The sequence below is a fragment of the Phoxinus phoxinus genome, assembly GCF_949152265.1.
Source record: "Phoxinus phoxinus genome assembly, chromosome: 8".
NCBI lineage: Eukaryota > Metazoa > Chordata > Actinopteri > Cypriniformes > Leuciscidae > Phoxinus > Phoxinus phoxinus.
Genome location: NC_136883.1, coordinates 701,742 through 726,205, shown reverse-complemented (window position 1 = coordinate 726,205; position 24,464 = coordinate 701,742). Strand labels below are relative to the sequence as shown.

The 24,464-nt window shown below is 43.3% G+C and overlaps 1 protein-coding gene across 4 annotated transcripts in view; it reads right to left on the bottom strand.

Moving 5' to 3' along the window:
* Positions 1-3,904: 3,904 nt before the first annotated feature.
* The window catches only part of reln (reelin), a 174,577-nt gene continuing 154,017 nt past the window's right edge, over positions 3,905-24,464 (bottom strand). For 3 of the 4 annotated variants that reach the window (XM_079621464.1, XM_079621466.1, XM_079621467.1), the window contains 3 exons: positions 13,264-13,461; positions 10,248-10,346; positions 3,905-5,040 (listed from right to left, as the gene is read on the bottom strand). In XM_079621464.1, the coding sequence (XP_079477590.1) occupies positions 4,944-5,040; positions 10,248-10,346; positions 13,264-13,461 (394 nt within the window). In that variant the 3' untranslated portion in view covers positions 3,905-4,943. Of the gene's footprint in view, positions 5,041-5,410; positions 5,473-10,247; positions 10,347-13,263; positions 13,462-24,464 lie in introns of all 4 variants that reach the window. The other variant, XM_079621465.1, reaches the window with a different exon arrangement.

Below are 24,464 nucleotides of genomic sequence, written 5' to 3'. Positions count from 1 at the left end.
TGCAAACTGAATTGTATTGTTTTCTGACACTTAATTGCATGTTACTTGCAATTAAATGAAAATGTATTAGAGTTTAAATATATTTTAAACTAAATTAGCTAAACAGATAGCTTTTTTTTACTCTCTTATGTATGACAAAAGTTGGCCTTAAAATAAAAAGTCTATTTTCAAATTTAAATTATGCTTTGTGACTGCAGCGGCCATGTGACCAAAAGCGCAAATCCCATTGGTTGGCCAGCTTTACTCACAGTGCAAAGGAAAAGAGATTAGAACACTTCATCAACCAATCAAAGATTTTTATTTATTTATTTTCAGCTTTCATATTGCTGGTTAAAAAATTCCTCAAATCAAGACCGAAATTAATCGAGTCACAACACAGAAGAAGATCTCTTCATATATGTTTATATCAGTTTATAGCTGTGCAGGGCCATCGCATGTTGCTTTTTATATGTTGGTGACCTTTTTATAGCATGTTTAGCACATTGCTAGCTAACAAAGTTTTACCATTTTGACTCATTGGGGCCAATCACTGAAGGTGTGTACGGTAGGGGCCAATCACTGAAGGTGTGTACGGTTGGGGCCAATCACTGAAGGTGTGTACGGTTGGGGCCAATCACTGAAGGTGTGTACGGTTGGGGCCAATCACTGAAGGTGTGTACGGTAGGGGCCAATCACTGAAGGTGTGTACGGTATGGGCCAATCACTGAAGGTGTGTACGGTTGGGGCCAATCACTGAAGGTGTGTACGGTAGGGGCCAATCACTGAAGGTGTGTACGGTTGGGGCCAATAACTGAAGGTGTGTACGGTAGGGGCCAATCACTGAAGGTGTGTACGGTTGGGGCCAATCACTGAAGGTGTGTACGGTAGGGGCCAATCACTGAAGGTGTGTACGGTATGGGCCAATCACTGAAGGTGTGTACGGTATGGGCCAATCACTGAAGGTGTGTACGGTTGGGGCCAATCACTGAAGGTGTGTACGGTTGGGGCCAATCACTGAAGGTGTGTACGGTATGGACCAATCACTGAAGGTGTGTACGGTTGGGGCCAATCACTGAAGGTGTGTACGGTATGGGCCAATCACTGAAGGTGTGTACGGTTGGGGCCAATCACTGAAGGTGTGTACGGTAGGGGCCAATCACTGAAGGTGTGTACGGTTGGGGCCAATCACTGAAGGTGTGTACGGTATGGGCCAATCACTGAAGGTGTGTACGGTTGGGGCCAATCACTGAAGGTGTGTACGGTTGGGGCCAATCACTGAAGGTGTGTACGGTATGGGGCCAATCACTGAAGGTGTGTACGGTAGGGGCCAATCACTGAAGGTGTGTATTGTATGGGCCAATCACTGAAGGTGTGTATTGTATGGGCCAATCACTGAAGGTGTGTACGGTAGGGGCCAATCACTGAAGGTGTGTACGGTATGGGCCAATCACTGAAGGTGTGTACGGTATGGGCCAATCACTGAAGGTGTGTACGGTATGGGCCAATCACTGAAGGTGTGTACGGTAGGGGCCAATCACTGAAGGTGTGTACGGTATGGGCCAATCACTGAAGGTGTGTACGGTATGGGCCAATCACTGAAGGTGTGTACGGTTGGGGCCAATCACTGAAGGTGTGTACGGTATGGGCCAATCACTGAAGGTGTGTACGGTAGGGGCCAATCACTGAAGGTGTGTACGGTAGGGGCCAATCACTGAAGGTGTGTACGGTATGGGCCAATCACTGAAGGTGTGTACGGTATGGGCCAATCACTGAAGGTGTGTACGGTATGGGCCAATCACTGAAGGTGTGTACGGTATGGGCCAATCACTGAAGGTGTGTACGGTATGGGCCAATCACTGAAGGTGTGTATTGTATGGGCCAATCACTGAAGGTGTGTACGGTTGGGGCCAATCACTGAAGGTGTGTACGGTAGGGGCCAATCACTGAAGGTGTGTACGGTATGGGCCAATCACTGAAGGTGTGTACGGTATGGGCCAATCACTGAAGGTGTGTACGGTATGGGCCAATCACTGAAGGTGTGTACGGTATGGGCCAATCACTGAAGGTGTGTACGGTAGGGGCCAATCACTGAAGGTGTGTATTGTATGGGCCAATCACTGAAGGTGTGTACGGTAGGGGCCAATCACTGAAGGTGTGTATTGTATGGGCCAATCACTGAAGGTGTGTACGGTATGGGCCAATCACTGAAGGTGTGTACGGTATGGGCCAATCACTGAAGGTGTGTACGGTTGGGGCCAATCACTGAAGGTGTGTACGGTATGGGCCAATCACTGAAGGTGTGTACGGTTGGGGCCAATCACTGAAGGTGTGTACGGTAGGGGCCAATCACTGAAGGTGTGTACGGTAGGGGCCAATCACTGAAGGTGTGTATTGTATGGGCCAATCACTGAAGGTGTGTACGGTAGGGGCCAATCACTGAAGGTGTGTACGGTATGGGCCAATCACTGAAGGTGTGTACGGTATGGGCCAATCACTGAAGGTGTGTACGGTATGGGCCAATCACTGAAGGTGTGTACGGTTGGCACCTCTTGTAATCATTAGTATTCTCTTATTATTATCATTCCGCTTCTTCTTCTTCTTCTTCTTCCGCTCTTCAATCTGTGGCAGCTCATAGAACCGCTTGTGGGAAAGTTATGTAATTTGGCACACAGATAGAGGGCAGTCTGAAATGTCACTATTGCACATTTAGAGTCTCTAACTCAATCGCTGTAGCGCCACCAACTGTCCAAATTTGCACTCATGTTTGTGTTAATAACTTTTGAACTGTAAGAGTTAGAAGCAAAATGATTTGTCCTCTGATTCCTTGGCTCAAGATGATTCGATTGCACGGACGCCTCATAGGCCATTGCTCCAATTCTCACCAAAATGTAACCAGATCATCTTCAGACCGACAAGCGTTACGGAATTCGAGTCGATTCGTCGAACCGTCCTCAGATAAAGCGCAAAGGAATTTGACGCCTAAATGAATGTGAGGCTATATCTCTGCAACTGTTTAGCGTTTTCTGATCAAACTTGGTGTGTGTTATGACAACCATGGCCTGAGGAAACTTGCACAGTTTCGGCACAGTGCCACCTAGTGGTCAGGAGATATGAAACATTTACATTTTTGCTTTTACCTTCTGAACGATTTGGCCAAAAATCCCAAAGCTGGTCTCTTCAGATTTGGTGCAGCAAGCCGAGCGATGCCCAATTCTCCCATATCAAATACATTTTGCAGGCTAAAAGTTATGGATTTTATGGAAACTGTTTTCATATACCGTATCAACTAATGTGATGGCTGATGGCAAAATGACTCTGAGGCTGCATCTCGGGAATGCTTTGGCATATTGACAGCAGACTTTGCTTGTGTTATCGTCACCTTACTCTGACCACAACACATCAGATTGGTTAAAGCATCCTTTTTTTCTGGCATGACTTATCGTGCCTTTTTTTGTTTGATTTCTTTTTCCCCTACTGGATACAAATAAGTGTAGTATAAAATTATTTGAGCATCAAGGTTTATTACTTTGATCAAACTAGAGGAGGATGGTTGTTCCGTTGTTTCATCTCAAGAGGATTTCTTGCCTAACTGAAGTGCAATACGTTTAGTCCTTCGAGACTGACAAGCGAAGAGTACATAACCCAAACACAGAAGCAGGCAAATGATGCAAGCAAAAGAAATAGTAAATCCTTCATAAATCAAAACCTTTAGTAATTATATCTGAACAAGTGCATCGACACATGGAGAGGTCGTGTGCTCTTTTTGCTCCTGTAACATTGCATTGTCCAATCAACGTATCATCTATTGTGTTTCTTTAGCCTATTTAACACAACAGTGATTATTACATAAACTTGTGTTTGCAATCGGTCACCTTTAGTTAACTCCTTGGTAAATAAACACTCTTCTGTTGGAGGTTTTGACAGTTCTTTATTCCCTTTTATAAGGCTGATGGATCCCTGCATATATATATATATATATATATATATATAAACACAAGAACTTGCTATATCGAGAGCTACACCAAGAAGGGAGAAGGTAACATCATAAACAACACTGACAGGAATCAAAAGAAGAAGGGAAATGAGGAGATGTCTAACAGCACAACTGGATGACACTGAATGAGAAGGGAAGGGCTTGATCGCAACTAAGAACCTGACCTAATAACTTAAACCTAATTTAAAAATAATAATAATAATAGAAAACAAACAAACAAACAAAATAAAAACACAGATTTCACACACAGTGTATTTTAAATAGGTTAGGTGAAGAACCATTTACCATAAATATTTTTAAGGAACCAAGATATATAAAAAAGTGATTTATCAACAACAACAAAACATTGTTAGTCTCTCTTTTTAAATGTATTCTTTCTTTTCATTCTCTCCTTGATTTCTTTTTCCCCCTCTCCAAGGCCGACTTCTCCCAATAAAGGAAAAATGATCAAAGCCCAAAAGATACGAGTTAGTATAAAACTAACAAATGATTGGAACACCACAATCAACGCATCACAAAACAAACCCACAGACACACAACAGCAAAACACATTATCTTCATCCAAGAAACTGCTTCAGTATGAGTCGTCTTCAGTTTCCTCGGTGCTTGTACGGTGTCCGCACAAGTAATGATCATCATAACCATCAGAATAACTTCACAGTGTGGTAGAGAGTGAGGTGAGAGCAGGAGAGCTTCGTAGTCGTTCACATCGGGAGAATTCAAACAAGATCATAATAACAAACAGAATTAGGAAACCCAATAGTTCATATACAAAAAATCGCCACGTTTAGGTGCTTGTCTTTCCCATCACACTGCTCTGGGAAGGCATTGATTGGCTAGAAATGGGACTAGATGGTCCGATGTATCGTTCAGATGAGAGAGAATGGCCATATGCTGATAGACGTGACCTGACATGGTGTTTTCTCATCGGGGAAAGCGGATTGTAGCCAACAGAATAGCGTGTGAGCGGTTAGGTTCGTTGCCGCAAGGCTCGCCTCTTCCTATTGTAGTAGTGGTGTAGACCAGTCTGTCTGGAGTAGTTCATCATGTAGTTTTGTTTGCGGGTGCTGTGAAGAGGAAAGCAGACAGAGGCAGGGCGAGTTAGCGGCGAGTTCTCCTGCGCAATCTCCCTCTGAGGCGTAACAACTATTCACAAATCAAATCGATCGGTCACTCGAAACCTCAAACACTGCCGCCTGTCCTTTAGTGGATCTCAATTGTTTAGTGATCGACAGAGACTTTGACTGAAGACATCTAGAGCAGTGCTTGAGGTTGGAGCTTGAGGAAAGACTGACAGATGGAGAAAGAATAAAGAGACCAAACGTAACAACAGTGAGAGGTTGTGAGTAGGAGAGACAGACAGACAGACCAGAAATAATAATCAAAATAAAATGTGGAAAAGATTCTGAGAGTTGCTATTGCTTAGCCTGTCATTGCCTCTTCTGTCCGTCAGGTTGGGACCAATGAGCCAGGAACGCAGCCAGGACAGGAATGTGCGTCTGCAAAGCATGAAGGGACAGGAGGGTGGGAGATGGAGCTGTGATGAGGGTGGAGGACCGGTGAAAGGGATCTGTGCTAATCTGTGAGTCTTTAGCGGAGATACAGCCACGACACAACAAGTTAGCAATGGCTTATGGACAAACATGATGACCTGGGGCAGGTTACTAAGCATGCAAACAAATATAGTGTTTGATTTGACTGTACCCACATATACCATCGGACATTTATTCATATTTATTGAAAGGCTTTTGTCACCATGATATAATTATACCCTTTAAAAAGTTGTAACCTTACAAACAACTTAATTCTTATAGTGAAAACATTTTTACACTGCAGGTTTCATCTGGGATTGGTGTAAAGTGCGCTGGAAGAGGGATACTGGTACAGGGTTTTTTCAGGGGTTGGACTTACTTCCATTGAAGGGAAACCTTAATGCTTCAGAATACCATTACATTCTGGATAATGCTATACTTTCAACTTTGTGGGAACAGTTTGGCGAAAGGCTTTCTTTCTATTTCAAAATGACTGGGGACCTGGGGCCAAAAATGGTTTGATGAGTTTGGTGTGTAAGAACTTGACTGGCTCACTCATACCCCTTTTCCACCAAGGCAGAGCTGGTGCTGGTTCGGAGCCAGAGCCTAGTTTCAAATCGGTTCTTTGTTTTTCGACCACCAAAGCACCAGCTCCGAACCAGTAAAAGTGGTTCTTAAGTAGCACCAAAACATTGCTGGGCTAGAAGTAAGAACCGCTTGCGTCGGGGGCTGGGGGCGGGGTTACTGTGACCAACAAGACCAACAGAAACTTGTGACCGCCATTTTTTAAATAGCTGCTAATCGAGCTAATATCAGCTCGATTGTAATCTCTGTCTGTGCAAGTTACGGCGAGCTGCACGAACGTGTTTGATTCGCCGTGTTTGGACCATCTCGAACAAGCCTGGTGTGTTTGTGTTTGGCGCTGCCGTGCTAGCGTTGCTGGGCAACATGAGATGTATTCACAGTGACGTAAGATCTGGCTCTGTTGTGGCTCTCTAGCCGGTGGAAAGGCAAACCGGTTCTTAGAAGACCCGTCAGTAGAACCAACTCCGAACCGGCAATAGCTCTAGCTCTGAACCAGCACCTGGTTCTTGCTGGTGGAAAAGGGGTATCAGAGTCCTGACCTAAACCCCATCCAACACCTTGGGATGAACTGGAATGGAGATTGCGAGCCAGGCCTTCTCGTTCAGTATGAAGCTTTCCCAGAAGTAAGGACGCTGCTAAAGCTGCAAAGTGGGGACCAACTCCACATTAATGTCTATGTATTTAGAACGAGCTGTCATTACAGTTCCTGTTGGTGTAATGGATAGGTGTCCCAATACCTTTGTCCATATTACACCCTTTTGAAATTTTCTAGGGACGCCTGTACATCTGCATACTTATTCAAATCTAATCAGCCAATAATGGCTCCTGTGAGCTACTCGTGGGGCCCTATCTTGCACCCGCCGCAATTGACTTTGTACACCGACGCATCATTGCTATTCTGCACCCGGGGTAGTATAACTACACTATATTGCTTTGTGTTATGTAATGTTTCCAAATATTTGATTAATTATTGTCTAAAACCAAAAACTAAATGAAATGTTAGATCTATTTTGGGTGACATTAACCTCCAGCTGTGTAGGGGAAGAGTCTTTAGATTAGTGTAGAATACAGGGAACGACAACAATGGAAACAACACACACAGTATAGACACACACACACACACACACAGTGCTGTGCACAAGTCTTAGGCACATTAGGTGCTTCATGAAAACATGAGTTTGGGGTAAAAATAACAGTCTTAAAGTACAGTAAATGTTTGACTTTTGCACAGTACTGTACATTGTTACAACCTCCACCTTCAGATTAGTTCCAGTGCTGTGGGGGTTACATTTATTCCAAAAGTCCACTTTAGACATTTTACTAGCCTGATTAATATCTACTGACACTTTATTCTGATGCTCCACGACAGACATTCTACTGACTAGAAGGAACTTTGCGACTACTAATCAACTTATTCAACTAACCCGAATCTGTCTACTAATACTCTAATGAAAGTTCTTTAACATGTAGTTGGAAAGTTACTTATAGTTAGTAGAATGTCTAAAGTGGACCATCAAAATCATCAAGTGTAACCGCTGTGGGATATTCTTCAAGAAGACAATATATTGGTAAAAGCCAATGAACCTACTGTGTGTGCGGTGTTTGCAATTTAAATGATAATGAACTTTAGGTAATTTTTTCATGTGCTGTTTCCTTCATGTATGGGATGATGAGTTCTATAGTGATGCACAAGACAGGCTCATGAGGCGGGGGACGACCAAAAGCAGGGAACAGTGGTGCATTCTGGGAAAAGCAAAGCACTTACCTGACACTACAGCCATGCCATAGGGAGCAAAATACAGAAGAAAGGAAAGGTTATAAGATGCAGGACAGGGCTGCTGCTGGCTTGCACAAAGATCTGGGGGTGGAAGAACCCTGACCTGCATTAGCAGGACAGGAACGGGAAAGGTGGAGGTGAGGAACGGGAAAGGTGGAGGTGAGGAAAGGTGGAGGAGAGGAACGGGAAAGGTGGAGGTGGAGGTGAGAAACGGGAAAGGGAAAGGGGAGGAAAGGGAAAGGGGGAGGTGAGGAAAGGGAAAGGGGGAGGTGAGGAAAGGTGGAGGAGAGGAACGGGAAAGGTGGAGGTGAGAAACGGGAAAGGGAAAGGGGAGGAAAGGGAAAGGTGGAGGTGAGGAACGGGAAAGGTGGAGGTGAGAAACGGGAAAGGGGGAGGGGAGGAAAGGGAAAGGGGGAGGTGAGGAAAGGGAAAGGGGGAGGTGAGGAAAGGGAAAGGTTGAGGTGAGGAACGGGAAAGGTGGAGGTGAGGAACGGGAAAGGTAGAGGTGAGGAACGGGAGAGGTAGAGGTGAGGAAATGGAAAGGTGGAGGTGAGGAACGGGAAAGGTGGAGGTGAGAAACGGGAAAGCGGGAGGTGAGGAACGGGAAAGGTGGAAGTGAGAAACAGGAAAGGGGGAGGTGAGGAAAGGGAAAAGTGGAGTTGAGGAAAGGTGGAGGTGAGGAAAGGGAAAGGTGGAGGTGAGGAAAGGGAAAGGTGGAGGTGAGGAAAGGGAAAGGTCGAGGTGAGGAAAGGGAAAAGTGGAGGTGAGGAACGGGAAAGGTGGAAGTGAGAAACAGGAAAGGGGGAGGTGAGGAAAGGGAAAAGTGGAGTTGAGGAAAGGTGGAGGTGAGGAAAGGGAAAGGTGGAGGTGAGGAAAGGGAAAGGTGGAGGTGAGGAAAGGGAAAGGTCGAGGTGAGGAAAGGGAAAAGTGAAGGTGAGGAAAGGGAAAGGTGGAGGTGAGGAAAGGGAAAGGTGGAGGTGAGGAAAGGGAAAGGTGGAGGTGAGGAACGGGAAAGGTGGAGGTGAGGAAAGGGAAAGGTGGAGGTGAGGAACGGGAAAGGTAGAGGTGAGGAAATGGAAAGGTGGAGGTGAGGAACGGGAAAGGTGGAGGTGAGAAACGGGAAAGCGGGAGGTGAGGAACGGGAAAGGTGGAAGTGAGAAACAGGAAAAGGGGAGGTGAGGAAAGGTGGAGGTGAGGAAAGGGAAAGGTGGAGGTGAGGAAAGGGAAAGGTGGAGGTGAGGAACGGTGGAGGTGAGGAACGTGAAAGGGAAAGGTGGAGGTGAGGAAAGGGAAAGGTGGAGGTGAGGAACGGGAAAGGTGGAGGTGAGGAAAGGGAAAGTGGGAGGTGAGGAACGGGAAAGGTGGAAGTGAGAAACGGGAAAGGTGGAGGTGAGGAAAGGGAAAGGTGGAGGTGAGGAACGGGAAAGGTGGAGGTGAGGAACGGGAAAGGTGGAGGTGAGGAAAGGGAAAGGTGGAAGTGAGAAACGGGAAAGGGGGAGGTGAGGAAAGGGAAAGATGGAGGTGAGGAACGGGAAAGGTGGAGGTGAGGAAAGGGAAAGGTGGAGGTGAGGAACGGGAAAGGTGGAGGTGAGGAACGGGAAAGGTGGAGGTGAGGAAAGGTGGAAGTGAGAAACGGGAAAGGTGGAGGTGAGGAAAGGGAAAGATGGAGGTGAGGAACGGGAAAGGTGGAGGTGAGGAAAGGGAAAGGTGGAGTTGAGGAAAGGGAAAGGTGGAGGTGAGGAAAGGGAAAGGTGGAGGTGAGGAACGGGAAAGGTGGAGGTGAGGAAAGGGAAAGGTGGAGGTGAGGAACGGGAAAGGTGGAGGTGAGGAAAGGGAAAGGTGGAGGTGAGGAACGGGAAATGTGGAGGTGAGGAACGGGAAAGGTGGAGGTGAGGAACGGGAAAGGTGGAGGTGAGGAAAGGGAAAGGTTATTGCAGAGCAGCAGAGGACGGTGGAGTGAACATGTGAGGGGTGACAGTGATATGAGAGAGAAAGAGAGCGCAGTGTGAGGACAAGAACTTGAGTGAGAGGGACGGGGCAGAGATATGTGCAGAAACAGGAGTGTGTGTGTGTGTGTGTGTGTGTGTGTGTGTGTGTGTGTGTGTGTGTGTGTGTGTGTGTGTGTGTGTGTGTGTGTGTGTGTGTGTGTGTGTGTGTGTGTGTGGGATGAGTGTTTTACGTCTACTGGCCAATGCAGAACCATGTAGAAACTATGGTACTATTAATGAACGAACTTCATTATTTTTAGCCCGACAGGAGAATTTACGGTCAAATGAAAACACACGTTTCACAAGTGTCAGTAAAGTACTTATGCTGAGAGATTATACTGATGTCTGAGTGAAGATGCTTCATTGTCTTGTTTATTAGTCTGAGTACTCACAGAATGACTTCCACATGGTCCAGCGCCCACTGATCATGACCGGCGCCCTCGTGGCGTGGCTGCCACCATCGCAGCTGAACACCCCTCACACGAGCCTCCCTACACACACACACACACACACACACACACATCAATCACAGAACAATAGGCAAGAATAACTCATAGCATGTAGGTGTAATGACGTTTCTTGACAGCAATTAGTGGTTCCAAACAGGTGCACAAAATATTGTAAAACAGCATCAAGCTCAGGGTCTGTGTAAGAACAAGTGGACATGTTTGAGACGTTTGTAGAGTGTGAGGGATGGGAGAAAGTGGACCACTGAAGCACATCCCAATTAAGGACCCGTCTTGTTCATAGACGACAAGGAAAGTGTATATTCGGCTTAAGAAAGGACAGATCTTTGCATGCATACAACAGAAACACAATGAGTCCATTCTCTTTATATCCATTCAGAGAACAGCACACATGTTGTCCGTGCCACAACAATGGATGACAGTTCAAACATTCAGAATAATGCAAATAAACATTCGGCACATTGCCTGTGTTACTTTGGAAGTCTTTTGGAAGTGATTAATCTGTAAAACTGTTGAACTTTAATGTTTGTAAATAACTGCAAATCGCTGGATCGGAAAGGCACCAAAGTGCAATCGCCGCCTTGTGAGGAAGGGATATAAGTAATCCGACAAAGAGTTCCGACAGTTCTCCTAGACCAGACACTTTTGGGAGGAGCTCTGAGCGGGGCGGCTTCTGAGACAGAAACAGCGGAACCCATTCCCTGCAAGGCTCCTCCATCTGAGTGCTCCAGACTACAAGGAGCTTCTCAGCGCTCATGGAGTTCATTCCCCAGAACTTCACGCTCAAGGCTAGAGTTGTCAAAAAGTGCCGAATTCGGTACCAAGTCAGGACTAAAATTTAAAAAATGTGACGATACCAGCATTTCCCTCTAGCATTTTTAGTGCTTTTGAATGGATTCTTAAACACCTCTGATTGGCCATTGTGTTGATGAGCTCAACATATATGTCTCTGATTGGCCATTGTGTTGATGAGCTCAACATATATGTCTCTGATTGGCCATTGTGTTGATGAGCTCAACATATATGTCTCTGATTGGCCATTGTGTTGATGAGCTCAACATATATGTCTCTGATTGGCCATTGTGTTGATGAGCTCAACATATATGTCTCTGATTGGCCATTGTGTTGATGAGCTCAACATATATGTCTCTGATTGGCCATTGTGTTGATGAGCTCAACATATATGTCTCTGATTGGTCATTGTGTTGACGCGCTCAACATATTTGTCTCTGATTGGCCATTGTGTTGACGCGCTCAACATATATGTCTCTGATTGGCCATTGTGTTGATGAGCTCAACATATATGTCTCTGATTGGCCATTGTGTTGATGAGCTCAACATATATGTCTCTGATTGGCCATTGTGTTGATGAGCTCAACATATATGTCTCTGATTGGCCATTGTGTTGATGAGCTCAACATATATGTCTCTGATTGGCCATTGTGTTGATGAGCTCAACATATATGTCTCTGATTGGCCATTGTGTTGATGAGCTCAACATATATGTCTCTGATTGGCCATTGTGTTGATGAGCTCAACATATATGTCTCTGATTGGTCATTGTGTTGACGCGCTCAACATATTTGTCTCTGATTGGCCATTGTGTTGACGCGCTCAACATATATGTCTCTGATTGGCCATTGTGTTGATGAGCTCAACATATATGTCTCTGATTGGCCATTGTGTTGATGAGCTCAACATATATGTCTCTGATTGGCCATTGTGTTGATGAGCTCAACATATATGTCTCTGATTGGCCATTGTGTTGATGAGCTCAACATATATGTCTCTGATTGGCCATTGTGTTGATGAGCTCAACATATATGTCTCTGATTGGCCATTGTGTTGATGAGCTCAACATATATGTCTCTGATTGGCCATTGTGTTGATGAGCTCAACATATATGTCTCTGATTGGCCATTGTGTTGATGAGCTCAACATATATGTCTCTGATTGGTCATTGTGTTGACGCGCTCAACATATATGTCTCTGATTGGCCATTGTGTTGATGAGCTCAACATATATGTCTCTGATTGGCCATTGTGTTGATGAGCTCAACATATATGTCTCTGATTGGCCATTGTGTTGATGAGCTCAACATATATGTCTCTGATTGGCCATTGTGTTGATGAGCTCAACATATATGTCTCTGATTGGCCATTGTGTTGATGAGCTCAACATATATGTCTCTGATTGGCCATTGTGTTGATGAGCTCAACATATATGTCTCTGATTGGCCATTGTGTTGATGAGCTCAACATATATGTCTCTGATTGGCCATTGTGTTGATGAGCTCAACATATATGTCTCTGATTGGCCATTGTTTTGATGAGCTCAACATATATGTCTCTGATTGGTCATTGTGTTGATGAGCTCAACATATATGTCTCTGATTGGCCATTGTGTTGATGAGCTCAACATATATGTCTCTGATTGGTCATTGTGTTGATGAGCTCAACATATATGTCTCTGATTGGCCATTGTGTTGATGAGCTCAACATATATGTCTCTGATTGGTCATTGTGTTGACGCGCTCAACATATATGTCTCTGATTGGCCATTGTGTTGATGAGCTCAACATATATGTCTCTGATTGGTCATTGTGTTGACGCGCTCAACATATATGTCTCTGATTGGCCATTGTGTTGATGAGCTCAACATATATGTCTCTGATTGGCCATTGTGTTGATGAGCTCAACATATATGTCTCTGATTGGTCATTGTGTTGACGCGCTCAACATATATGTCTCTGATTGGCCATTGTGTTGTTTGTAGGCACAAAAGAACCAAGATAACCGTAGTACAAGTGTGAACACATTACATTCAAGGTATACATTTGATCAGTCGTGGCATTGTTAGCACCTGCTCTACTGTACAGGGGCAAGAAACAATAAAAGTGATTCAACATTATTCTGTGTGTGATACGTGTTTGCAGACTCACAGTGGGATGTTGTAGGACACTCTCTGGGCTTTGATGAAGTCTTTCGGCTGGTGTTGGGCAATGACGTGCCAGCTAACTCCATTATTGACGCTGTACTGGAGAAGCACGGCCCGGTCCACGGTATCGGCCTGATCCAGAGCAGTGTTACAGCTGTCTGTCTGAGACACACTGCCTATCTGTAGCACGAACATGATCTTACTGGAGGAGAGAGATGAGCAGAGGATGGTGGCGGACGACGTTAAAAACACAGTGTTGTGTGTAACTCATTACAAGTAACTTGAGTTACATAATCAGTTGACTTTTCAAGTAACTAGTAAAGTAACGCATTACTTTTAAAAAAACTACGTTTTAAGAGTTACTTTTTCTAATAAGCAAGTTACTTTGTTTTCCCCTTTATTGACCTTCGATTTTTCAGTTAAACCATAAGCAAAAATGATTATAGATTCTTTTTTTATTATTGGTAAAATAAGTGTATTATTTGTGTATTATTGTAGAAAATTTCTCCTGCATCCTCTTCTTCTGTTACACGGAACAGCAACAGATGAACGGTTTGTTTGAGCGACCTCTACTGTACTTAACTGTACACTACATCTACTGTACACCACTGTACTCTACTGTACACTACTGTACACTACTGTACTTAACTGTACACTACATCTACTGTACACCACTGTACTCTACTGTACAAGCTACTTCCTGCTCAGCTACTGTTCGGACGCTTTTGCTTACTGCTCCGCGCTTTGCTCTATCGCTTTTATATTTTTATATTTTATCTTCTTTTATCAACTAATTTCAACTCCAGCAAATCAGCACAGTGCTCAAACGCTTGGATTACAACAAAAAAGCTGAATTATTTTATTCGACCAGCCTCCCACTGAAAGTTTACATTCCGGGGAAGAGAAAACACAACTGCATAAGGATAAGAGAAAATGCCTCTTCTGGAATCTACTTGCTGCACTAACTGCCACAGACTTTTACAAAGGATTGCAGTTCTTGAAACAAAGTTATTTGCGGGACCACCAAACCAGACGGAACACACAACAGAGCTCCGTCATGGACGCCCTCAGCATACAGCCGGTGAGTTTCATGAATCTACTGCTCCTCCACAGGCCATACTGAGTGTAGAGAAACAAGCCGATCGACTTACAAATCGATGGCACTATCAGGGAGCGAGACCCAAAGGTACTCGAGACATCAGATTGTCACGAGTATCACATATTGCCGCAATAGCATCCTCTACCCCAGACACGGCTCTGACAAGGATTGCAAACACTGGTCTCCTACCACCGCCTATACATCTTGAGAATAGATTTGAAGTATTAATGAATGTAAATGAGGAATCTCCAAACGTGATGAATGTGATCGAACACAGACTGGATAAGCCAGTAGCTAACACTGATGCTAACCTGCGCTCAAGGTCGAGCAGACAGCGGCACTCAGCTCAGAGCGCAGCCGAGCACACGACTCTGATAGTAGGAGACTCCATTATCCGACACACTAGTAGCAGGGATACAACTACGTGCTGCCTTCCACAAGCAACAATTTCTGATGTAAACAGGGAACTTGAGAACATTCTGATGAAACATAAGACTGCAAATCGACTCATCATTCATGTGGGGAAAAATGATATTCATAAAGAGCAGTCAGAACTCCTTAAGAAGGATTTCAATGAACTGTTTGAAACACTGAAAAGACTGAAAGTACAAACATTCATAAGTGGACCACTCCCAGCAAGAGGAACAAACAGGTTTTCACGGTTGCTTGGGCTTAATACATGGCTCCAAAAAACCTGCAATATAAAAGGAGTGAACTTCATTGACAACTTCAATCTTTTCTGGAGTCAGAGGCAACTGTTCCAACAGGACGGCCTCCACCCAAACAAACTTGGTTCAAGAGTGCTAAAGGACAATATCTACTTCTCCCTCAATCATCCTTCTGCAGTGTGTGCCAATCCACTCAACCTGAATGGCACGCACACACCTGGATACAGTATGAATGACCACAGGACTTCACTCCAGCACCTGAATGGACATGCGGTTGACACGTCACACAAGGACAATGATAACACCACTCAGCCACAACAACTTCTGCTCACGGACACAATCTCAGCTGAGCCCTGCCCACAGAGCTCACCACAGATAGACTGTGACATACTAGAACTGCTCCAAGATTCAGCACCCAAGGACGACTTCCTGGAAAACAGCCAGGGAAACCAGGACAGCATATTACAGCCTCCGATAACACCAGAGCAACAGCCCCTCTCACCAGACACGCTATCTCTATCTCCACCATCTCCACTTCTGGGCTTCTCAGAGAGAATGGAAAAACTGGTCTATGCTGGAACCAAACTATCCCACTCTTTTGCAAGCCCTCAGATATCAACCAAAAAACAGCAGGCCCTAAAACCACCAAAGCCTGCAGGCCCCGCTCGCCCTCCCCCTCCTCCTGCAAGAGTTCTTCGGTCTCTGCCACAACGACAGGGCTCACACCCTCCTCCTTCTGCTCGAGGTGAACTAAAAACAACTGATACCAGCTCTCATTGATATGTGCCGGGTCCCCGCTATGATAACAGTAACTTTCTCAAATGTTTACAGAACAAGCGGGAACCCTGTGTGCCTGTATCTTTCTCTATTGCTGTTCGATTACATGATAGAAAGTCTAAGGCCTTCAAAAGCCGTACAGCAAACCCATCTAATCTGGTGCCTATTACACGCCAAACTAAGACTGCTGTGTGTACAAAAAGTAAGACTGTCAAGTTAGCACTTTTAAACATCTGCTCACTTAAAAACAAATCACTTCTAGTCAATGACTTAATAACCACATACAACCTGGATTTTATGTTTCTAAATGAAACTTGGCTAGAAGACAACTGCAGTGCAACTGTCCTCAATGAAACATCCCCTCCTAACTTTACTTTTATGAGTGTCTGCAGAGCGGGTAGGAGAGGTGGAGGAGTAGCTGCTCTTTTTAAAGATGTCTATCAATGTAAGCAAATATCATTTGGTAATTACCCGTCTTTTGAATATCTGGGTATTGTGTTAAAAGGTGCTCCACGCATTTTACTTATAATAGTTTACAGGCCTCCAAAATACTCTTCAGCCTTTTCTGAGGACTTTACAGAACTGTTATCAACCATTTCCTCAGAGTTTGACTGTTTTGCTATTTCTGGAGATTTTAACATTCACATAGACAATGCAGAAAACAATATGGCAAAAGAAATCAAAACTGTTTTAAAAACTTTTGATCTGACTCAGCATGTACATGGACCGACACACAATCGTGGACACACTCTAGATTTACTTATCAGTAAGGGTCTAAACATTTCATCGATTGTTATTAAGGATGTAGCACTGTCTGATCATTTCTGTATTTTCTTTGATATATTGATCTCTCCTGCCATTGAAGCTAGATCTGTGTCTGTCAAGAAGAGATGCTTAAATGAGAACACTAGTGTACTATTTATGAAGGCTATATCTTTAACACCAAGCATATCTGCTGACTCTGTTGATTTTCTCCTTTATTCTTTTAACTCAAAAGTTAAAAGTGTAATTGATGATATTGCTCCTGTGAAAGTCAGGAAGAGTGGTAGACAAAAAGCACCTTGGAGAAACTCAACAGCAGTGCAAAATATGAAAAGACAATGCAGAAAAGCAGAGCGCATGTGGCGGAAGACAAAACTTGTAGTCCACTATAACATCTACAAAGACACCATCCATGCTTTCAATATGGAATTAGGCAAAGCTAGACAGACTTTCTTCTCAAATATTATTAACAGCAACTTAAACAACACACGCACTCTTTTTGCTACTGTAGAGAGACTGACAAACCCCCCGAGCCAGATTCCCAGTGAAATGCTCTCAGACAGCAAGTGCAGTGAGTTCGCTTCTTTCTTCTCTGAGAAAATCAATAATATCAGAAAGGTGATCAGCACATCCTTGAGTTGCACTGGGGTCAGACAGATCAGACCACAACCTGAGAAAGTAGTTACTATGTCTGATTTCAAAGAAATTGATGGCAAAATTTTAGAAGAAACCGTACAGCACCTTAAAACATCAACCTGCGCCCTTGACGCTCTTCCCACATCTTTCTTCAAAAGTGTGTTAAACAGCTTAGAAGCAGATCTGCTAGAAGTGGTAAATGCCTCACTTCTCTCTGGAAGTTTTCCAAACTCCCTGAAAACTGCAGTTGTCAAACCCCTCCTGAAAAAGAGTAATATGGATAAGACTATATTAAGCAATTATAGACCGATCTCAAATATTCCTTTCATTGGCAAGATCATTGAAAAAGTTGTTTTCAATCAGCTGAACAAATTCTTAAGCTCGAATGGATACTTTGACAATTTTCAATCTGGTTTCCGATCGCATCACAGCACAGAGACAGCGCTCATAAAGATAATTAACGATATTCGCTTAAATACTGATACAGGCAAATTATCAGTGTTGGTGCTACTCGACCTCAGTGCTGCTTTTGACACTGTCGATCACAACATACTTCTTGACAGGCTGGAAAACTGGGTGGGTCTTTCTGGGATAGTCCTAAAATGGTTCAGGTCATACTTAGAAGAGAGAGGTTACTATGTGAGTATAGGAGACCATAAGTCTGAGTGGACATCCATGACATGCGGAGTTCCTCAAGGCTCAATTCTTGCGCCACTCCTATTCAACCTGTACATGCTTCCAATGAGCCAAATAATGAGAAAGAACCAAATCTCTTACCACAGCTATGCAGACGACACACAGATCTACTTAGCCCTATCGCCTAACGATTACAGCCCCATTGACTCCCTATTCCAATGCATTGATGAAGTAAACAGCTGGATGTGCCAAAACTTTCTTCAGTTAAACAAAGACAAAACTGAAGTCATTGCGTTTGGAAACAAAGATGAAGTTCTCAAGGTGAACGCATACCTCCACTCCAGAGGTCAAACAACAAAAAATCAAGTCAGGAATCTTGGTGTGTCTCTAGAGTCAGACCTTAGCTTCAGTAGTCATGTCAAAGCAATAACCAAATCAGCATATTATCATCTGAAAAATATTGCAAGAATTAGATGCTTTGTTTCCAGTCAGGACTTAGAAAAACTTGTGCATGCTTTCATCACCAGCAGGGTGGATTACTGTAATGGACTCCTCACTGGCCTTCCCAAAAAGACCATAAGACAGTTGCAGCTCGTACAGAACGCTGCCGCCAGGATCCTAAGCAGAACCAGAAAATTTGAACACATCACACCAGTCCTCAGGTCTTTACACTGGCTTCCAGTCACATTTAGGATTGATTTTAAAGTATTATTACTGGTATATAAATCATTTAATGGCCTAGGTCCTAAATACATTGCAGATATGCTCACTGAATATAAACCCAACAGATCACTCAGATCATTAGGATTGAAGATCTAAAATTTCATCTTTTAATATAATTTCAGTATTAATAGTGTGTATCTGTATTATTATTCTTTATTGGTATTCATGATCAGTTGTATTATCTTATGGAGTTTAAATGCATGTGTTTGAATGCATGAAGAAACTATAGATAGCATGATGTGAGGATCACATGTCAGACAGAGGGAAGCTATATTCTGCTAAGGGTGTACAGTGTACAACAGTTTCCACTGATGCAAGCATATCACCAAAGTAAACAACAAGGATAGTTCTTAATATGGGAGTGGAGTGTGACATGTTGAAGATGACATATAGGCTACGTTCCAATTTTAAAAAGCTCAAAGCAACATGTTTGTTACCTTAAATGGAAGCTGTAAGTCTGTCTGTGATGTATATAAGCTGAATTTCACTGTACCACTTCAGAGAAACACGGAAACGCATAGACCTGGCGTGAATACAACATCTTCTCAAAGTTTCTCTCCTGACATATAAGAATAAAAGATTTTTCTTGGCAAGATAACTGGTGTCTCGTCCCGTGAATCAATACCGGGGAAAAGAGAAATAATTCTGAATCTACATTTTGGCGTCACGAACAGGATGCTGATCGGGCATTTGTCTCATCATTTCAGGTAAGACTTTATTTTATTCTAAATAATTATAAGTCTGCCTGGTGATTAGACATTGACTGAAACTGCTTAAAAGAACTGTGTGATTCAAAGTACCAGTTGTGTTGCCAATGAATATATATGTGTCAGAAAAAAGGAAAATAATTAAATAATTTGAATTTGATGTGACTTATTTGAGTTGCTCTGGTCAGTAAACCTCTGAAATATTGAATGAAGCTGGGGAAGTCTTTTTAATTTTTGAAAAGACTTTAGAAAATGGACCTTTGTTAGAAAAAGGCCATTTGTCAAATTTGTAGAATTAGCTGTAAGGCGATTTAGCAATTAGCTTGTTATGACTGGGAGGTGGTTGAATATGATGAGACTGTAAAAACCGAGGGCAGATTTTTCTCTACATATTTCAACACACCGAAGAATCGTTTCAGAAGGGGACGAGGATAGTGTGACAAGCGGTGATTTATAGCGGTTTAAAGTGGCGGGTCTGTGCTCCGGGTTAGCTCAGTGCAGTATATAGAGATACAAAGAAACCCTAAAACGTTTAAATACGCAGAGGATTGAACCCTTAGAAGAAGGGAATCAATGTAAAAGGAGCTAGAATCGCATGCATTCTAATTTTTGACAATGAAGCTGTTCAGTGTTTGAGGAGGTTGACTGATCTGAGAGCAACTTTTAAAAATAAAATAAAATTATATGTAGGAAAAACAAATCAATCAATTGATCTGAGACAAGCAAACAAAGAAAACATAAATTATTAGAGTTAACCTTTTTGTTTCTGTTTTTTGTTTCCTTTTTCCCTTTTTTGTTCTTGAGTAAAAGACGCCAGGTGGAAAGGGAGAAAAGCAGAGGGAGAAAAGCAGAGGGAGAGCAGCAGAGGGCCTCCCCTGGAATTCACACACACACACACACACACATACATACATACACACACACACACACACACACACCCACGCACACAAAAATAGCCCTGCTGTTTTGAGCATACAAGACACAGAGTGACACAGAGTGACAAATACTCTGCAATGGCAAGTGCCTATAATAGCAGAACAATATCTGCTTGGTACCTGGAAAGGAAAAATAAAAAGCAAGCTAAGTTTTTGAAGAAAGGATTGGACATTAACGCATCTATAGATGTGCAGTTAAGCTGGTTTGAGTCCCAGAAAGACTCCATCAAGTCAAAAGTGTTTCCAATCCTTGCCGCACATTGGATTTTAAAACAAGGTGGAATTTGTTGCGGTATTGATGGGTGCCCAACTCCACTTGTCGAAGCCATGAAACCTCAAATTGAAGCATATAACAAATTGAACAAAATTATGTCCATTAAATGTTCAGATGGAGAAAATACAACCAGTAATGATTCATTTGATCCAGATTGGACAAATATAATAACTGAAGCTGAAAAGAAATATTCTCAAGCACCAGTGAAATCTGCAACAACTGTAACGCCGCCCCCTTACAACCCAATTTATCCAGTTTTGCCTGAACAATATATAGATTCATCTAAACCTCTGATACAGCCTCAAGCTTCGAGATCAAATGGAGGTCCAGTTGACAAAATGTATATTGCATCTGCACAAGCCGCTCCAATAATAATGAGATCTAAATCAGTTCAGCCAAACAGAGACATGTTGCGAGGTACACCAGCTCGTAATTATGGATCGGACTGGGGTGAGGAGACGAGAGATGACGACATGATCACTGTTGACAAAATTGGACCTGAATTTTCTTCACCTGCTGTTAAAAGGGAAGGATCTGAACTGATGACAGAAGAGAGACCATTCACACCAGGAGAACGTCAAGCCATTCTCACAGCCCTGCCTCCTCTGAAGAGACAAGATCCAAACACAGAGTTTTGGCGAGAATTAGACTCATTAGTCGAAGCTCATCAAATGACATTAAAAGACATACACACCATTGTAAAGGCAAAAATCCCAAGAGACAGATGGGAACGCTTGCCAGCATCGATCACAACAGCCCAATGGATAGACTTGTGGGTTGATGGCCAGGGACGACCACTGGGTCTTTGGCAAGCATTAGATGAGTTCCGAAAAGAAATCCAAGAAATCTTGGGCAGCGGTAAAATTCCTTTCACATTAGTGACATTGATTAAGCAAAAGGATGATGAATCTCCAGATGAATATGCTCTACGTAAGTGGAATTCTTATGAGAGATGGGCTCTCTGTGCCAAGAAACAACCTGACAGAGATGATGTACAGTTCACTGACACACTTGTGGATGGACTTAGCGCAAAATACCAACAAGCCTTATCACTTGGAGTCAATCCAGGTGAGACATTTGATCAAATTATGCAATGGGCTGGCCGCTTAGAAATGGCTATGAGATCAAACAAAGAAGAAGGAAACAAGCCATATCGAAGAGGAGTGGCAACAGCTCAATACAACATGGATACAAGGAAAAAGATGATTGTTTGCCTCCATTGTGGAAAGCCTGGACACGTCAGAAGAGATTGCTGGGCTAAAGGAGGTGGAGCAGAAGGTCAAGGTCAATCATTTAAACAGGCCAGTGTAAAAAACCATGATGAAACCTCTCAAGGGAAGACGTGGACTGAAGCACAAGTCCGTCAGCTCATTGAGGGGATTATGCGTCCGCAATAGGAATCAGCGGCCCCCTGTTTTGGTAAGAAAAGAGACAATCGCCTTTTCATCAATGCATTAATAGGGGGCCACCCATGTGACATTTTGGTTGACACAGGAGCAGCAATTTCAATAACAGATTTGAACTTACCTACAACAGATGAAACAATGGAAGTTGAAGGAGTTGGAGGAGGTATCACAAAATTTCACAAAAGTATTCAAGTTCCTTTGCAAATACATGAAGATGAAGTCTTATGGACATCTTTCTGGGTGGGGCCAAATTCACAAGGAAGCCTTATTGGCATGGACATTCTTCCATTGTTAAACATGATCATATTCACAGACAGTCGTCAGATCGCTACAACAGCTGGGATAATACCACACGAAGATCGCACATGTAACCTAAGGTCTGTTGGTACAGCAAAACCAATTATCAGAGACTGGGGAAAAGACGGTGTGTGGGGTCTTCTGTGCAGTGTATATCCGGATGTCTGGGCTAAACACAAATTGGATTGTGGCAAAGCCAACATTGATCCCATTGTTATTGAAGGACCGATACATGCCCCTCATAAACAATACCCCATCCGACCTGAAGCAAGACAAGCCGTGGAGGAGATAGTGGCAGACTTGGAAGCTGAAGGAATCATCAGACAAACTTCATCTACCACTAATAGTCCTGTCTGGCCTGTCAGGAAATCCGATAACTCATGGCGACTAACTATTGATTACACAAGACTTAACAGTGTAACACCAAAACCGCATCCTATTGTGGCCAATCCTGCCACCATTTTGAATGATATTCCAGGTAATGCTAAAATATTTACGGTACTAGATGTACTGTCGGCTTTCTGGTCTATACCTATTGACGAAAGATCTCAAGAGAAATTGGCCTTTACAGTGGGCGCAAAACAGTATGTTTGGAATAGACTCCCACAAGGTCTTAATCTTTCTCCTGTTGTATTTCATAGAGCTTTGAACCAGTTCCTAACGGAGCACAAAGACAGGTGCAAAAGAGGATGATCAAGGTATCTGGAGAATTCCAACAGGACAAGTGGTGATGCCTATCGGAACAAGAAGAGAACTAATGCAGCTGTATCATGGAAAAGTACATGCTGGAGCAAAAGCAATGAAAGCTCAAATCAGTGAGACTTGGTGGTGGCCACGAATGATGAGAGACATTGATGATTACTGTAGGAGATGCTTGATCTGCCTGAAGGCAAATGTGGGAAAATCTGTAAAGGTGCGAATGTCACATGCACCCAGACCAACAGGTCCATGGACGCATCTCCAAATTGATTTCACAGGACCTTTATCACCCAGTGGAGGGTATCAATACATTCTTGTAATCATGGACAGATTTACCAGGTGGGTGGAAGCATTCCCGACAAAAACTTGCACTGCTGAAGCGACAGCACGAGTAATGGTGGAAGAAGTTTTTCCTCGCTGGGGTCTTCCATATGAACTTGATTCTGACAATGGAACTCATTTCACTGGGAAATTGATGAAGGAAGCAATGAAGTTGATGGGGATTAAACAGAAATTCCACATCCCCTACAGGCCGGAGAGTTCGGGGCTGGTCGAGAGAATGAACCGATCGTTGAAAACCGCTCTTACCAAAGCCATTCTGCAAACTGGCCAAGGGTGGCATAAGTTATTACCTGCTATTCTGTGGAACTTGAGAGCAACTCCAAACAGAGTTACAGGACTAACCCCTTTTGAACTAATGACCGGAAGAGCAATGGTTCTACCTCATGATGCTCCGCCACCTGCGGGAACAGGAGGGGACTCTACTTTGTTCCAAGAAAAGTTACGACGCTATCTCGCAATGCTGGATAAAGCTACTAAAGACAATAATAAGAAAGTGCGAGAAGCTCAACAGCGATGGGATGAAAAACACACCACTACTGATATTCCACACATTCCCGAGTTAGGCAGTTTTGTTATGATCAAACGAATTTTTAGGAAAGGTTTAGAGCCTCGATGGGAGGGACCATATGAGATACTCTTAACTACTGATACAAGTGTTTGCCTTAAAGGAAAGGGTGTAGGGACAGATAGATGGTATCATTGGTCACAAGTTAAACCTTGCCTAGTGAATGAACAAAATGATAATGATAGCTTATGGCCTGAAATTGAACAATGTTCATCCATTAGTTTTAAAGACTGGGAATAAAGAAGTGATGTTAATTATTTCTCTGCTTCCATTTCAGGAATCAATTCCATTGACATTGATTAGAGATGGTTGCAAGTTATTCTCGATACCCAACGACAATGGTATGCTTATTTTTAATTTTACTTGGCATTTATCAAGGAAGCCAAGCTTTATGGACTCCTCGAGTTCAAGGAATCACTCGGAATACAACTCTGAAATCTGGTCAACATTTTACTCTACCCTTTATTTCCAGATGGGGATTATGGGATTGGGTACCACATAATGATAAAGACCTTGCTAAATATCGTAAGGACATCTTTGGAGGATGTAACTTTTACCATCAATGTTACAAAAGCAGAGTAATTTGGCCGGTAAAAGACGGGGGGTATATTGGTAGTGCTCAAAGACGAGATATTTGTTCAAAAGAACAATGCGAAGTTGTGGGGTTAGACCTCATAAC